Source organism: Corythoichthys intestinalis, chromosome 13, assembly GCF_030265065.1.
Source record: "Corythoichthys intestinalis isolate RoL2023-P3 chromosome 13, ASM3026506v1, whole genome shotgun sequence".
NCBI lineage: Eukaryota > Metazoa > Chordata > Actinopteri > Syngnathiformes > Syngnathidae > Corythoichthys > Corythoichthys intestinalis.
The window spans coordinates 27,500,429-27,519,293 of NC_080407.1; the positions used below are offsets into that span (position 1 = coordinate 27,500,429).

The window sequence follows — 18,865 nt, forward strand, 5'->3', positions numbered from 1 at the left end:
CAACTAATGTGCTTGAGGAGAGCTTTTTATATGCCTATCAATGATCAAACGTAAGTAGTCCTTTATTTAAAGAAAGTTTGTAGTGTTTACTTTGTAATCGCTGTATTAATATTTGACATAATACAAAACAAGATGTTTACTCACTTCCTCGTAAGTCCAATGGTCCCACAGTAGTAGGGCTTGGCCAATATCCACGGTGAATGGGAACCTTTTGAAACTTCAAAAAGGCGCACACGCCTCTCCCTCATAAAGCAAGATTTTTCTGCAGCCGTTTGGCTGGCGTGATGCAAAAAATAAACGTATTTATCCGCAAAATCAGCTGAATCCTTAGTCCTCATACACAACAGTATGGCTGTTTAGTGAAGAGGACGCCTTCACCCGTACACGTCACAGCGCCCTCCTCCTCAAAGCGAGACCGAAGCCGGAAGTCACTCATTTTCATGGCGCGGGACTAAAAAAACTAAATAAATATAGCGATCGCTTCCACACACATCCAAGCGGTCCATATCATTCAGGAGCATAAAATACCGCGTGTATTATGAAAACATGCTTTTTCGTGTCACATGCACTTTAAGTTATGACCTTGAACACCGGCTCTGGCTAGAACGATGATGAGCTCAGTCTGATAAGCCACAGTTGCCCATTGTATTCATTCAGGGCATACTGGAAAACACAGGAACATAACAGTCCATATTTGGACATATTGTGATACAGTCTACAATAGACCCTACCCACGTGACGTCACAACTCCTTCCTCCTGACTGGTGCCGCCCAATTGTCCGTCAACACATCATGTTTACCTGTTACGGCTACGTACATTCCTCCTATTTACGACGTGTTTTTCTGCTCGTTAACATTATTAATCAAAATGGTGAAGGCGTGTGTGGCGGTCGGTTGCAATAACAGAGAAGATAGACGGAGAAGACGGAGAGACTTGAAGTTCTACCGGATTCCGAGAGACCCGGAGAGAAGAGAGCGAGATGGGCTGCTGCAATTCGACGAGAAAACTGGGCTCCAAACGATTACCACAGATTATGTAGTAGTCATTTTATATCTGGTAAGATGCATTTAATATATATTTAGAGGGTTTTGGGCTGACAACCACAATTAAGATCATTGCTAGGCTAATCGCCGACAACATACACGTATGTATGTAGTGAGAGTGCTATCGCTAAACCATATAAACATTAAAAGCCCTAACTCCATTGACAAACGACATGAAATACATTAGACTTGACAGTGGATGTTAGCAATAACAAAAGATTTTGAATTGAAAATTTCGTAACTCACCTTTCCAAGCACAAGATAGATTCCTGCCGAATTTTCGTGGACGAGGACCTGTTTCACCCAACCAGCAACGAAGTATTTATAAGCCTCCACGCTCTTAAAGTTTTTCAAACTTTCGTGAGAATAGGCTGATTTTGTGTGGACAAGATAGTTGTACATATCAGGGGAGCTAGCAGATGTCAGGCAAATACGGCGGAGACAGCGGGTCGAAAAACATCGATTTAGGCATCAAATATGGATCTGGCGAATGGATAAACTGAAGCTTTTCCACATAACGCCTTTTATGCAACGCATCAAGTGAGTTTACGGCATCTGAAAGCACCGGGTCTTCAATGAAATGCATTATAAATTGCTCGATCAATTGAGACCATTGATAATACAGACACAAAATGACGGACAAGGGAGCGGAACCATACAGCGAGCACGTGATTTTGTGACGTCGGTGGGTAGGGTCTATAGTCAAGTCTATGGGAAGGCACACTCAAACAGGTTAATATAACAATAGCCACGTTTACATGCTGACTTTTATTCATACAAATTCAAATCATTCCGAATGGAAATTTCACATCAGCTGTTTACATGTCACTTCATCTATTCCGATCCAGCGTTTACATGTGACTGCCTTTATTCCGAAAGGACGTTTGACAACTGCCGTCTGACATGCGCAGATTAATCAAAACAAAGCGTCACGTTGCAAAACATGGAGATCGATCGTCAGATCAGCCGCTGTTTTAACTTTTCGAGTGGAAACAAAACTTCAGAATGATACGCCGTTCATTTAAAAAGTTGTGTGGGTGCGCTGTGCGTGTGCTTGGAAGCCATGTTGCAAGTGACGTTACTTACGTCTCCAAGTGACGTCACCATGTCAGTACGGAGCATGCGCAGAAAGAACGCAACCAGACACCATTCCGCTTCCCTGTTTACATGATATAATTTTACTTCTAATCGGTTTGGGAAAAGGAATATTCCACCCCTGTGAATCGGAATGAAATTCCATTCGGTTTGGGCCTGTTCATTCCGAATGAGGTGTTTATATGGAACACATTTATTCGGTTTGAACAAATATTCCGATTGTAATTGGAATATTTGGCTCCATGTAAACGTGGCAAATGATACTCTATGTTACAATGTTCTCATGCAAGCATAACAAAAGCATACAAAAGATGATGTACAGTGCCTTGCAAAAGTATTCGGCCCCCTTGAATCTTGCAACCTTTCGCCACATTTCAGGCTTCAAACATAAAGATATGAAATTTAATTTTTTTGTCAAGAATCAACAACAAGTGGGACACAATCGTGAAGTGGAACAACATTTATTGGATAATTTAAACTTTTTTAACAAATAAAAAACTGAAAAGTGGGGCGTGCAATATTATTCGGCCCCTTTACTTTCAGTGCAGCAAACTCACTCCAGAAGTTCAGTGAGGATCTCTGAATGATCCAATGTTGTCCTAAATGACCGATGATGATAAAAAGAATCCACCTGTGTGTAATCAAGTCTCCGTATAAATGCACCTGCTCTGTGATAGTCTCAGGGTTCTGTTTAAAGTGCAGAGAGCATTATGAAAACCAAGGAACACACCAGGCAGGTCCGAGATACTGTTGTGGAGAAGTTTAAAGCCGGATTTGGATACAAAAAGATTTCCCAAGCTTTAAACATCTCAAGGAGCACTGTGCAAGCCATCATATTGAAATGGAAGGAGCATCAGTCCACTGCAAATCTACCAAGACCCGGCCGTCCTTCCAAACTTTCTTCTCAAACAAGGAGAAAACTGATCAGAGATGCAGCCAAGAGGCCCATGATCACTCTGGATGAACTGCAGAGATCTACAGCTGAGGTGGGAGAGTCTGTCCATAGGACAACAATCAGTCGTACACTGCACAAATCTGGCCTTTATGGAAGAGTGGCAAGAAGAAAGCCATTTCTCAAAGATATCCATAAAAAGTCTCGTTTAAAGTTTGCCACAAGCCACCTGGGAGACACACCAAACATGTGGAAGAAGGTGCTCTGGTCAGATGAAACCAAAATTCAACTTTTTGGCCACAATGCAAAACGATATGTTTGGCGTAAAAGCAACACAGCTCATCACCCTGAACACACCATCCCCACTGTCAAACATGGTGGTGGCAGCATCATGGTTTGGGCCTGCTTTTCTTCAGCAGGGACAGGGAAGATGGTTAAAATTGACGGGAAGATGGATGCAGCCAAATACAGGAACATTCTGGAATAAAAACCTGTTTGTATCTGCACAAGACCTGAGACTGGGACGGAGAGTTTTAGCTTCCAACAGGACAATGATCCAAAACATAAAGCCAAATCTACAATGGAATGGTTCAAAAATAAACGTATCCAGGTGTTAGAATGGCCAAGTCAAAGTCCAGACCTGAATCCAATCGAGAATCTGTGGAAAGAGCTGAAGACTGCTCTTCACAACCACTCTCCATCCAACCTCACTGAGCTCGAGCTGTTTTGCAAGGAAGAATGGGCAAGAATGTCAGTCTCTCGATGTGCAAAACTGATAGAAACATACCCCAAGCGACTTGCAGCTGTAATTGGAGCAAAAGGTGGCGCTACAAAGTATTAACGCAAGGGGGCCGAATAATATTGCACGCCCCACTTTTCAGTTTTTTGTTAAAAAAGTTTAAATTATCCAATAAATTTTGTTCCACTTCACGATTGTGTCCCACTTGTTGTTGATTCTTGACAAAACATTAAAATTTTATATCTTTATGTTTGAAGCCTGAAATGTGGCGAAAGGTTGCAAGGTTCAAGGGGGCCGAATACTTTTGCAAGGCACTGTATAATGGTTGTGTTTTAAGCATGAATAAAATTCTCTCACAAAATGTATTAACACATTATATGCAAATACAAATAGCTCCATTAAACGTCCATTTGGCACTACTACATCAATCGAGCGATCTGTCAGCGGTGTCCAATTTCAGCATTTCTTTTTTTCCTATGCAGATATTATCCATCCACCTTAGAAATAGTAAAGTAAAAGGCATAACTATAGCAAATAGAACTTTAACAATCACTCAACTAAGTCGCAGATGATACTACACTATTTTTAAAGAATAAATCCCAATTTCACAAAGCAATTGACATTATAAATGTATTTTCTAAAGCTTCTGTCAGCTTGTATCAAAATGCGGACTTCTACCAGTTAAAGAATGCTGTGATGAGAACGTATCTGGGATCATCGTTATACATAAAGTCAAATATTTGGGTATTACAATTGAAAAGGACCAAAGGGCAAGGGTGACAGAAAATTTGGATCCTTTAATTGGTTCAGTCCAGAAGAGATTTAATCTTTGGCTACAGAGAGTAGCCTGGTAGATCATTAGTCTCTGAAGTTGAAGGTAATTGCAGGTTGACATTTACAGCGATGGCGCTTGATGTGAGAAGAGATATTTATTTTTAAAAAAATCACAGATTTTATTCTATTTCGGTTGGAAAAACAAAATGCATTACATAAACAATGTTAAGATAAATAATGTAGCTTCAGGAGGCTTTAACGCTTTAGACTTTACTTCGAGGCATCGTTAAAAATGAAATTGAATAAATTATATTTGAAAAATCCCAACTAAAAAATTGAAATGAAATTTCATCAATACACATATCTTTAAATCTGTAGGAAGTCTGGAATTTCTGTTAAGGTCTAATTACAAATTTTTAAGTTACCAGTTGAATCAGCGAAATTCCACATTCAACTCCTTATGTTATGGTCAATGATATACAAACACAATTTTTCACCACATAGATATTACATTTGAAACAATCAAGCCATACAATATCGAAATAAATCTTTATGTATTGAAAGATGACTCAAAGACAACATTTTCTTAGTCAATTATTGAACGATGAAGGTAATCTTTTTACATGTCAAGAATTTTGTTACACCACGTGAGTATTCTATTGTGTTTGATGCAATACCAGAGGGCTCTGGAAAATTATTACAATATGACAAGCATATATGGCTGTATGCCACAGGCTTCCTCTGTATGGACATCATCACTTGAAAGATCCACACTTGAACAAGAATTGCGAAAAAACGCTTCCTGCTCCATTGAGCTGAATTAAAAAACCACTAAAATCGCTACTCTGCCGACATCACCACCCTGATGGAGACGCCAGAGTAATATAATGATAGATGGCAGATTAAAAGACTCATTTCTCATCAATGCGCTTTGCCAAATCATTGTAAATAGTCGAATCGTCTCAAAATGTGATTTAAAGTGCAATAATACCATTTAAGATTTTTTTTTTCGCATCACAGGCACTTTAAGAGAAAGAGTTGAAGAGGCTTATTTTATCTACTGTCCATCATTTGTTTAGACTTGTCAAGTGTCACTGTCAATTCTCACTGAAGGTAAAAGAACTATGAATGAACATGCGTGGAAATGTACTAAGCAAAAACAGGTGAAATAACTACAAACATGTCCATATAATAGCTGAATTATTCTTTTATCCCAGACAATGTGTTTTAGGTTGTTTTATTTATCTGACGTTTCAGTGACTAGTTCCGCCTTCATCTTCCATCAGTTGATGTATGATGCGTCACACCAACATCAGTGAAACTCTGATGAAGGTGGAAGTAGTCGCCGAAACACGTCAGGTAAATAATACAACCTCAGTCATTGTCAAAAACAGTCATTGGCCACTGCTTCTCACACCAATACACACGTGTCTCTTAATCCGATCCTTGCTAACGAATTTTTGACCACAAACTGAGCAGGAAAAAGGTTTTTCGCCAGTGTGGGTTCTTGTGTGTCTATCTATGTTGCTCTTCTGTGTGAATCTTTTTCCACAAACTGAGCAGGAAAAAGGCTTTTCACCTGTGTGAGTTCTTGTGTGACTTTTTAAGGCGTTCTTGTCACATAATTGTTTACCACAATCTGAGCAGGAATAAGGTTTTTCACCAGTGTGGGTTCTTGTGTGTGTGTTTAATTCACTCTTGTTAGTGAATCTTTTCCCACAAACTGAGCAGGAAAAAGGTTTTTCGCCAGTGTGGGTTCTTGTGTGTACTTTTAAGGCACTCTTATGCCTGAATCCTTGACCACAAACTGAGCAGGAAAAAGGTTTTTCACCAGTGTGGGTTCTTTCGTGACTTTTTAAGTTTTGCTTCTGAGTGAATCCTTGACCACAAACTGAGCAGGAAAAAGGTTTTTCACCAGTGTGGGTTCTTTCGTGACTTTTTAAGTTTTGCTTCTGAGTGAATCCTTGACCACAAACTGAGCAGGAAAAAGGTTTTTCACCAGTGTGGGTTCTTAGGTGTTTGTTGAAGCTGCTCTTTTGACTGAATCTTTGGCTACAAACTGAGCAGGTATAGGGTTTTTCACCAGTATGGGTTCTTGTGTGGTTTGTTAAGTATTGCTTCTGGGCGAATCTTTTACCACAAACTGAGCAGGAAAAAGGTTTTTCCCCGGTGTGCGTACTTATGTGTATTTGTAAGGTTTGCTTTGCAGCGAAACCTCGACCACAAACTGAGCAGGCAAAAGGTTTTTCGCCAGTGTGGGTCCTTGTGTGTCGTTTCAAGGTCAGCTTGTCACGGAATCTTTGACCACAAACTGAGCAGGAAAAAGGTTTTTCACCAGTGTGGGTTCTTGTGTGTCCTTTTAAGTGGTGACGTTGAGTGAATCCTCTACCACAAACTAAGCAGACATGTGGATTTTCACCAGTGTGGCTCCTCATATGCATACGACAAGTATCGTTATTAGCAAAGGTTTTCCCACGGTGTGATTTCTTCTGATCACCACCTTTGTAAGGTGAGTGTGACGTGGCGCCATTTCTATCTGATGGTGCGATGAAAATGTGTGGTTGCGATCCTTCCGTTGAGCTGCTGCTTGGAGGCTCTGTCTCTCTGCTGGCTTCACTCGGACCATCCTCGCTATTCAAGGGCTCACCAGTCGACATGGTGATATCGCCCTCCTCTTTAATGTATGGCAGCTCTCCCTCCTCCTTTTTGATTGGAAGTTGTCCTTCTCTCTTTAGCTGTTGAGCGTCAGGACAAAGATATTTGCTTAAACCTGCAAGACACAAGAAGACAAATGATGTATTGTATGGACCGTCTATCCAGCTAGTAGACCATGAGGTTAGACTGGCTGAGTATGTACACGCCCGTACAAGATGCATTCTGGGCTGTCATTCCGATGACAACGATGCACCGATTGGCAGTTAGTCATTGTGCATTGGCACGCCCTCATCTTTCAGGTGCAAGCAGTGGCAATTTTATTCATTTCCTTTATTATTATTATTCATTGATTACGAAAAAAAAAAAAAAATAAAAATAAGCCTTTACAAATTTAATCATGAGTATTTTTTTTCACGAAATACTTTTTTACTTTTACTTGAGTACATTTTTTGGGGATGATTACTTGATTAGTATTATTTTGAAGTAACGCTACTCTTACTTGAGTCCATTTTTTGTGTACTCTACCCTGCTCTTCTGAAAAGGAAGTGACTCAACAATGTCCCCAAATGAAGTATAAATAATAAATAAAATAAATCCAGGGTTTCCCCCAGGATTTTTTTTTTTACATTTCCCTTCGTAAAAATAGGGCTTTTTTTCTCGTAGCAATGGTACGACTTACATTTCGTAGTCCTTTTTTTCTCTTTTATTTGGCCCTAATTTGGAATGAGCTTGACGACAAGCTAAAAGTGTTGAAATACATCTCCAGCTTTAAAACGATGATAAAAAGCGTTCTGATCAGTAAATATACAAATTCCAACATATTGAGGTGATAAATTCTCCTCAACTAGGGAAGTATTTGTGTGTGTGTGTATTCCTTGTTTAATGTTGTTTTTTTGTCTGTATGTTATTGTATAATATGCGATAATTCACCCATTCTGCTCTTATAATTTTTTTTATGATTGTCTTAAAGACCAAATGTGAAGTTATTTCATAAAATGCCAAATAGGGTCACAATTAAAGTAATTAAACGTTGTCCAACAAATAAAGCATGAAAAAATAATTTATATGTTGTATATTTGACAAAATAATCGCGTTTCCGAAGTACGAGCCTGGAAGGGGACAAACCCGGAAGTGATACGTCACACCGATAACAGCGATGGCAGCGCTCCATACGGCCGCCATACAAAGCCCTTCCAACAATGATTCAAACAGCGATATAAGCGATAGATCGAGCACAAGTGAGGAGATCCAAGTTTTTGAAGAGTTGGAGGAAGAGGAGGAGGTTGGAATTTTATGTTGGACTGTACATGTATTAGCCAGACGCTAATCAGGATGCAAACAATGTGCCCAGACTAGTGTTGTATCGGTCGCGAACGATTCGTTCTTTTTGAACGAATTGTTTTGGTGAACGAGACCGAACTAATCATCATCTGCACTGATTCGTTCTATGAAGGTGGTGCTTGTTCGCTGCGTGGGAGGGCGTTGAGCAAGCGGCAGCGTCTTCTGACATCGCAAACGACCAATCAGACGCCAGCCTCATCGCGGGCAGGGGAGGGACCGGAAACAGAATCAGGGCGTTTGTCACTCACGTCCACGTGTGGCCAATAAGCAGCCAGCGTGCAGGCAGAGGGGCAAGACTGAGTTTTGTCACTTCCCGTTCAGTGACTCGGTCCTCCGGTTCCTGACCTAGCTTGCTGCTAACTTGATTTTCCAGTAATGACTATGCGGTGAATGAATCAGAAAATGAAAGGAAATGACTTTGTCACATATTTGTTAACGTGGAGCCTATCAAATGCTGCTCAAACAGACAAAAACACCACACAAATCTAGCGAGCATTGTTTAGAGTAGTACTTTTCTCAACAAACTCGTGACTGCCTATGACGACATACTATCAAATTTACAGTAATTTAAAACACGGGTAGCTACGAGGCAAGCAAAAGCTGAGCTGCGGTCGCGTGACGGCAGTGAAGCGGGCAGAGAACTGTCACTATATGGAGGCTTCATGGCAGCGATATTTACCTCATATGTGCACAGAAAAAAATATTTAGTATGAGCACCATAATACTGATTTGCAATGAAACTGTATATACATGTCAATTTTTTCCCGAGTGTTTTTTTTTTTTTTTCGTGTCAGCGTGTCGGGTGTTGGTTGGTTAGACAAATTATGTCAATCCGTCCATCATGTGCTACTCAAGCGCCCAAAACAACGCACGCAGACACGGGAGATGTCGCAATATGTCTACATTTTTCTTAACAGACGAATGAGAGTAGAAAGGCGACATCGTAAAGAGCTAACAATTATTTCTCGTCAGCATTTGACGATCTGAGATGCGGGGACGACAGGGGAGCTGACAGGATTATTTTATTTATTAATACCAGTGCAAAAAAACAATATGATCACCATAATACTGATTTGCAATGAAACTGTATATACATGTAATTTTTTTCCGAGTGTTTTTTTTTTTTTTCTTCGTGTCAGGTGTTGGTTGGTTTGACAAATTATGTCAATCCGTCCATCATGTGCTACTCAAACGCCCAAAAACAAAGCACGCGGACACGGGAGATGTCGCAATATGTCTACATTTTTCTTAACAGACTAATGAGAGTAGAAAGGCGACATCGTAAAGAGCAAACAATTATTTCTCGTCAGCATTTGACGATCTGAGATGCGGGGACGACAGGGGAGCTGACCGGATTATTTTATTTATTAATACCAGTGCAAAAATTCAACACGATCATCTTAATACTAAAAAACAAAAATACAACAGAGCGAGATGTAAATATGATGTGTTGGTCGTTCCATATTCAGAAATTAAACTTTCGATGTATTTTTATTTTCGTGACAGCAAACATGCTGTATATGTGATTGTATGTGTGATCAAGAACCTGCTAAAGAAAGTCCGTGCGCCCCCGCCCCCTACTCCCCTCACAAAAGGAAAATGTTTAACCGTGTCCTAAATCGAAATGCAAGCACGAGCCATGACTTTGAGCCCATAGAACTAGGACAGACGACGCGGAAGTTCTCCCTCGCTTTTGCAGCAGCAGGAGGGAGACGAGGCTGTCTGTGAAAGCAGAATGATACCGCCTGTCACTCATTTCTGAAACTACGACGAGTGGTCAATGTGGAAGAGAGGGAGGGACCAAGCAATGTCACTTCCCGTTCAGTTATACTGCGAAGCGGTCTTTGGTGATTCGTTCGGCAACGTCACTTCCCGTTCAGTAACCGAACGATTCGTTTGGGCGGGGAGGGAGATGAGGGGGGCGAACGATTCGTTGAACGATTTGTTTGAACGAATCTTTTTACTGAACGAACCGGAATGGATTCGTTTGCTCAAGTGAACGACAAATCTCGTCACTAGCCCAGACTACCTGACATGGAATGGAGATAAGACCCATCGAGATTACAAGATTGGAAAGATATAGGCTGTTATTATTTTTATGATTTGAAGCATGTCAGGTAAATAAACCACCTACTATTGCCTGGGATTGCAGGCTTTCTTGTGTACCATCTTCAGAAGAGGCTTCCTCCTGGGGTGACAGGAACTCTAATCCACCCGCACCCCTTCTGGGGTGGGCATCGCAATCACCGTACTGAAATCCCATAGAAAACTTTTGGTGGTACTTGAAGAGGGCAGTTGCAGCACGCAAGCCCAAAAATGTTAATGAACTGGAGGCCTTTGCCCATGAGGAATGGGCAAAGATACCAGTAGATCACTGCAAGAAACTTGTGCAAAGGATGTAGTACTAACTAAAGTTATACATACCTAAGGGGTTGAATAATTTCGTCAATGAAGTAATCACAGAAAGGCCATAAATTGGAATATTCCCAAAAATATTTTTGTTATTTCAGCTGCATTTTTCCATTTGACATGTCATTATTTGATCTGATTATAGACAAGATGAAAAATGAATGTCAAACTTGCAAAAACACCATCTACTGTTTGGCTTCAATAATTAATTACACAACTGTACATGTAGTAGTCTACTATAATATTAATGCTACATATTTTAACTATGTATTTCTTCTTCTTAAGAATTGTTTATAATCATGTTGGAAAGGTGAAGTCACAGTGTTTCCTATATACCCTACCCACCGACGTCACAAAACCACGTGCTCGCTGTATGGTTCCGCCCACTTGTCCGTCATTTTGTCTCTGTATTAGCATTGGTTTCAATTGATCGAGGAATTTAAAATGCATTTCATGGAAGACCCGGTGCTTTCTGATGCCGTAAACTCACTGGATGTGTTGCATAAAAGGCGTTATGTGGAAAAGCTTCGTTCTATACAGTCGCCAGATCCATATTTGATGCCTAAATCGATGATTTTTGACCGGCTGCCTTCGCCGTCTCTGCCTGACCCTGATATTTACAACTATCTTGTCCACACAAAGTCAGCCTATTCTCACGAAAGTTTGAAAAACTTTAAGAGCGTGGAGGCTTATAAATGCTACGTTGCTGGTTGGGTGAAACAGGTCCTTGTACACGAAAATTCGGCAGGAATCTTGTGCTCGGAAGGTGAGTTACGAAATTTTCAATTCAAAATCTTTTGTTCTTGCTAATGTATTTAATGTATCTAATGTATTTCATGTCATTTTTCAATGGAGCTAGGGCTTTTAATGTTTATATGGTTTAGCGATAGCACTCTCACTACATACATACGTGTATGTTGTCGGCGATTAGCCTAGCAATGATCTTAATTGTGGTTGTCAGCCCAAAACCCTCTAAATATATATTAAATGCATCTTACCAGATATAAAATGACTACTACATAATCTATGGTAATCGTTTGGAGCCCAGTTTTCTCGTCGAATTGCAGCAGCCCATCTCGCTCTCTCCTCTCCGTGTCTCTTGGAATCCGGTAGAACTTCAAGTCTCTCCGTCTTCTCCGTCTATCTTCTCTGTTATTGTAACCGACCGCCACACACGCCTTCACCATTTTGATTATTAATGTTAACGAGCAGAAAAACACGCCGTAAATAGGAGGAATGTACGTAGCCGTAACAGGTCAACACGATGTGTTGACGGACAAGTGGGCGGCACCAGTCAGGAGAGCGGAGTTGTGACGTCACGTGGGTAGGGTCTATATGCACCACTATGGGAAATCAGTTGACCATTTGCAGTGTGTTGCTGCCACCTGCCGGTCCGAATAATTCACTGCATCTATTTTTTTGTCACAGTTTGGCTCACAAGCTCATTCACTTACACCAGTGGTGTCCAAACTATTCCACATAGGGCCGCAGTGGGTGCGGATTTCATTCCTACAAAACAAGATGACATCTTTTCACCAATCTGGTGTCTCACAAGTGTAATCAGTTGATTGCAGTCAGGTGCTGTTTGATTTAGCACAAACTTCATTGGTAAAACTGTCTGTGCTCGATTGGTAGGAACAACCAGGACCCACAGCGGCCCCTGAGGACAGGTTTGGACACCCATGACTTACACAGTCTGGTGTCTTGCGGTACCATTGACACTCGTGAATGCTTTCTGTTACGTTTACGCCTCGGAAATATATGTCTGTAAGTATTTGATGTTTATAATAACATATGAATACGCAGTATACGTATATTTCTGAGGAGAAAAGTTGTATGTACAAAACGTCTTCAATTGTTGCTGTGTTATAGAGGCCATCCTATGCTAAGGCTAGTTTGCTCAAGCAATTTGTTCTATCCATATAAAAGTTGTGTATACACACAATGTTCCCTCTAAGTTTTCATGTGTCTGAGCAGACACACAAACTCCCTGAGCACACTGCGGACCACGGTGAGCAACATCAGATGCGTACCCTTGGGTACGCACGTCTGTTCAAAACCCTGGATCATAGCAAGTTACTTGTCTTATTAAAAGAATGAGACTACAGCAGCAAAAAACCTTGAATATAATTGATTTGGCCCACAATAAAAAGAAAAAGGCAAAAATCTCATTGCTCATGAGATGTGCACTACGTTATATATGAGAGTCCTGCTGAATGGGGAAAAACACGTGTAACCTTTTTATGATCTTTCTTGTGATCTTGTGACCTTTTTTGTGACCCGAATTGATCCATATTTGTATAACCACACACATATAAACATAACTGCGTCATAACTGCTTTTAACTGCGCCATAACTGCCTTTGAGAAGAGTAACTGACTGTATGTTGTTGTCATACATTCTTTTGGACTGATAATGCAACTTCTTATCAGCTTATTTTCGCCACTCTGGCGCAGTTCAGCTTATGAACCTATGGTAACCAGGATATTTGATGCTGCTAAAGAGATACAACGAGTGAACCAATTATATTTGGACACGAGACTCATCTCCTTAAGAGGTTGAGCAAAACATGTTAAATTTACCATGTTTGGGCAGGCAGGGTGTCTCCTGAGGGCAGGGGTCAGCCCCCTCTGTTCTCATGTGACATAAGCCTAAAGAGCGGACATTTCCGGGCCACACTTGGGGTCGGTCGTAGGATTTTACGCGTCAATCGCTCGGCCGGAGTTCCTTGATTGCTCAGACCAGGAAGCTGTGTGTGGCCCTCTGTTCATTGTCGACAGGTAGGAGCTTGATTCATTATCATGGAACTCGTTGTGTCTTAAACTGTGGCGTGGGGGTATTTAGCTTCGACAACTAATTTATCTAGCGTCATTGTTTCTTGTGCTTGTGTGTTTTAACTGCATCGTAGGGGTTTTTTGACGGACAATCTGGACCTAGCCTTGTAGTTATTTTGAGTTATGTTTGTTATTCTGTGTTATGCTTGTTTTTTGCTTGCCTTTGTGGGATTGTATTAGCGGTGCAACGGTTTGCGGTTCAAAGCCGAACCGTTCGGTTCGCCCTGCACGGTTCAATACGCCTTTATGAACCGCGCATTTTCGGTTTTGCAATTAATGTATTCCGAACGCTGATGGAATGAATTGATCGAGCTCTGTGTGCCTGTGTGTGACGTGAAGCACCGCTGTGGAGAAATTCCCGCCCCGCAAGTAAATGTCGGATCGCTGTCAAGCATCTATGTAATAGAAGCCGAGTAACGCCCTCTCTCGCTTACGAGCGAAGTGTAAGTGAAACAAGAAAGAAAACAAATACCTATGGCGAGCGGAGGAATGGAGAGACCGAATTTTGAGGGAGCACCGGCTTCTTTCAAATCTGCGGTGTGGCGACATTTCGTTTTCCCCGTGGATTACAATGCGGAGGGAGAGAAAATATTGAAGAAAAAAAAATTGCAAGCATTGCTCAGCGCTTGTTCCCCATGCTAATGGCAACACTTTTATAACATGACTCCGGCGCCTCAACCAGCATCACCCACAGATATCACTTCTCAGGGTAGGACAACACCGAAGATGACACCAGTGAAAACACACGGCGGGCTTCGTTAATTTATTTGCAACGCTTGACCCGTGTTACATTGTTCCGTCGCGGACATATTTCTCCAACAACGTAATCCCCGACATTTATGAAATGGCACGCAAAGCCATCGAAGATGATTTCGCTAAAGCACATAGTTTCGCCCTGACCACTAATAGTTGGAAGTTGGACGTCCCGTGCTACAGAGTGCTACTACCTAACTGTGACGGTCCACTATAATTCATACCTGTCAAATTGTACGGTCTCGTCGTAATTTGTACAAGTGAGCACTCATTTTTGAATGTGTACGTCGTACATTCCGTTGAAAATCTGCACGTTTTTCGTGCATTACGTTTTTTTTAAAAATCCGTTCGGATTTGGTCACAGTTTCTGCAACGAGACAATGCGTTGCTTGAATGACGCAAGAAAAGTCTGAGACTCGGAGAGGGAAGAGTGTTTGTTGAGACGCTGTAGCACACGCGATGCTAGGCTAGGTGGCTCCATTACCTGACTTAGCCGACAACATACAATCTACGCCTAGATGTATCATGCATATAGAACTACATGCGAAATGACAGACTCGGTAGCGTTAGAAACAGCCGCCATTTTAGAGCAGTAAACTTCTCAGAAAGGCTCTGTTGTAGAAACCTTACGAGCGAACCTAAGCAACTTTTTATCTAAAATACTTGAGTCCATCTTTAAAGGATGAAACAGTTTTTAAATGTTCACATGTCGAAAGTAGACAGAAGGGAACTAATGCAAAAACGGGAGCAATTTTATCAACTTTAACGTTTGATTCACAACATTAAATGACCTCCAAACATAGCAAAGGTTACTATGTTTTTTTGTTTAATGAAAAAAAAAACATGAAAGGTATCACCAGTTACTTTCCCAAGTAACTTTTTTACTACTGTGTGTGTATTTAAGTAGTCAGTCACTCCACTAGCCAAAGAGCCAAGAGGCATTTTAACAGTCAAAAATGTTTACATTTTAAGTGTTTATTTCATTTTTTTTTAAAAAAAGCAAAATAAAGGCAGTTTAAAAAAAAAAAAAAAAAAAAAAAAAAAAAAGCAAACCGAACCAAAACCGTGATCCCAAAACGGAGGTTCAAATCGAACCGTGGGCGAACTGAACCGTTGCACCCCTAGATTGTAATCAATAAAACTTCATTTATTCATTTATTTGCAATTTCTAATCAATAAACATCGTCTATTAAGCAAAAGTGGGCCTGTTGCTGACTCGCTGCGAACCTTGACTTTTTTCGTAAAACATCTGCTTTAACTAAAGATGCACCGATACCGATACTAGTATCGGCAGGGGGCGCCGATTCGGCCCGAAATGGTGGTATCGGTATTGGCGAGTACCAACAAAGACGGCGCCGATACCATTTACCGGTCCATTATTATAACATTTGACCGCAGCCTTTTTTTTTCTCCTGGCGCTCACTGTACTTTGTCTCTGTGTTGTGTGATGACACGTGAACACCAAGCAGCTATCGCTATTGGCCTGCTCCAGACCAATGAGAACGGGCCAATAGCCACTCCTGACCAATCACAAGGCCGCTTGGCGGCGCCGACATGGCGGTACAGCTACAGCGGCGGTCGGGGAATATTTCAAAATAGAAATCCCGTCAATTAAAATCAATGGCTGCATGCAAGATTTGCGGCCTGAAAGTTTCGAGATGTGGAGTTAAATCGCCCCCCCCCCCCCCCCCCCCCCCGAAAAAAGGAGGCTAATAGAGAGACGGGATGCTGTGGTCAATTATTATTACTTATAATTGTTAGCGTCCGCAAATGCGGAAACAAGGTTGAACCTCGAAGCGGACAACAAGCGGGGGATACGTACAAGGGTTTAATAGTAGAAATAACAAAAGGAGTCCGTGACAGCAGGTCGACGAAGCTCAATACTACAAACTCGAAGGTTAACTAAGATGATAGGCAGCGAGCCAAAAAGCCAAAATAAAAACACTCAAATACCTGCACAGGGTAGAGGTTACAAACGAGTGCAGCACACTAACAGAAAAAACCCAATGCAGGGGCGTAACAAGCAAATGTAGCGAGCGAGATGTCAAATGGCGATCAGCAAAGCAAATATCTCAGCAGCCTTCTCTGAGCTCACCCGTGCTTAAATGCTGCATTGATGAGCCTGCATTGGATTCAGGTGCGACGTCAGGAACGCCCCCACTAACAGCCCAGCAACAAAACACAATCTAACCAGCAGCAGAATGTGACAATAATTTCATGAAAGTTGCACTGTTTGGCCTTTGAGAGGTTTAAAAAAAGTTTACTCAGTTCATTCAGTTTATTATTATGAACTTATTTTTACTTTCTTACTGTTGGGCTAGTATTATACTTTGTAATAGTCTTTTTCCTATTTTGCAAAGGTAAGCAACAGCCTGACAAAGCCTTGATAGCAATGATTTCACATCCAATTATGTAACTCATTGGGGGGGGGGGGGGGGGGGGAATTATTATATATATATATATATATATATATATATATTAGGGGTGCAACGGTTCAGTTAGCCCACGGTTCGGTTTGAACCTCGGTTTTGGGATCACGGTTTCGGTTCGGTTTCGGTTTGCGTTTTGCATTTTTTTTTTTTTTTAAACTGCCTTTATTTTGCTTTAAAAAATGAAATAAACACTTAAAATGTAAACATTTTAGACTGTTAAAATGCCTCTTAGCTCTTTGGCAAGTGTAGTGACTGACTACTGAAATACACACACAGTCGTAAAAAAGTTACTTGGCAAAGTAACTGGTGATACCTTTCATGTCTTTTTTTTTCATTAAAAAAACAAACAAACAAAAAACATAGTAACCTTTGCTATGTTTGGAGGTCATTTAATGTTGTGAATCAACCGATAAAGTTGATAAAATTGCTCCCGTTTTTGCCTTAGTTCCCTTCCGTCTACTTTCGACATGTGAAAATTTTAGAACTGTTTCATCCTTTAAAGAAAGACTCAAGTCAAGATTTTGCCGATTTAGGAGTATTTTGAATAAAAAGTTGCTTAGGTTCGCTCGGAAGGTTTACTACAACAGAGCCTTTCTGAGAAGTATCCATCCATCCATCCATTATCTTCCGCTTGTTCCGGGGTCGGGTCGCGGGGGCAGCAGCTTTAACAGGGAAGCCCAGACTTCCCTCTCCCCAGCCACTTCAACCAGCTCCTCCGGCGGGATCCCAAGGCGTTCCCAGGCCAGCCGAGAGACATAGTCTCTCCAGCGTGTCCTGGGTCGTCCCCGGGGCCTCCCGCCGGTGGGACATGCCCGGAACACCTCTCCAGGGAGGCGTCCGGGAGGCATCCGAACCAGATGCCCGAGCCACCTCAGCTGGCTCCTCTCTACACGGAGGAGTAGCGGCTCGACGCCGAGTCCCTCCCGGATGACCGAGCTTCTCACCCTATCTCTAAGGGAGAGCCCGGACACCCTGCGGAGGAAACTCATTTCGGCCGCTTGTATCCGGGATCTTGTTCTTTCGGTCACGACCCAAAGCTCGTGACCATAGGTGAGGGTAGGAACGTAGATCGACTGGTAAATCGAGAGCTTTGCCTTTCGGCTCAGCTCCTTCTTCACCACTACGGACCGGTGCAGAGTCCGCATTACTGCAGACGCCGCACCGATTCGCCTGTCGATCTCCCGCTCCCTCCTACCGTCACTCGTGAACAAGACTCCAAGATACTTGAACTCCTCCACTTGGGGCAGGATCTCATCCCCGACCCGGAGAGGGCACTCCACCCTTTTCCGACTGAGGACCATGGTCTCGGATTTGGAGGTGCTGATCTTCATCCCAACCGCTTCACACTCAGCTGCGAACCGCTCCAGTGAGAGTTGGAGGTCACGGCTTGATGAAGCCAACAGCACTAAATCATCTGCAAAAAGCAGAGATTCAATGCTGAGGTCACCAAACCGGACCCCCCCAACGCTTCGGCTGCGCCTAGAAATTCTGTCCATAAAAATTATGAACAAAATCGGTGACAAAGGGCAGCCTTGGCGGAGTCCAACCCTCACTGGGAACAAATTCGACTTACTGCCGGCAATGCGGACCAGACTCTGACACCGGTCGTACAGGGACCGAACAGCCCTTACCAAGGGGCTCGGTACCCCGTACTCCCGGAGCACCCTCCACAGGATTCCCCTAGGCACACGGTCGAACGCCTTCTCCAAATCCACAAAACACATGTAGACTGGTTGGGCGAACTCCCTTGCACCCTTGAGGACCCTGCTGAGGGTGTAGAGCTGGTCCACTGTTCCACGGCCGGGACGAAAACCACACTGCTCCTCCTGAATCCGAAATTCGACTTCCTGACGGACCCTCCTCTCCAGCACCCCTGAATAGACTTTACCGGGGAGGC

General features: G+C 42.2%; 1 protein-coding gene across 1 annotated transcript in view; it reads right to left on the bottom strand.

Annotated features, from left to right (window-relative positions):
- Window positions 1-4,447: 4,447 nt before the first annotated feature.
- Window positions 4,448-18,865, bottom strand: part of LOC130927899 (gastrula zinc finger protein XlCGF57.1-like) — a 32,321-nt gene continuing 17,903 nt past the window's right edge. Inside the window, exon 3 of the mRNA XM_057854011.1 lies at window positions 4,448-7,314. Coding sequence (XP_057709994.1) covers window positions 5,939-7,314 — 1,376 coding nt within the window. The 3' untranslated portion in view covers window positions 4,448-5,938. The remainder of the gene's footprint in view (window positions 7,315-18,865) is intronic.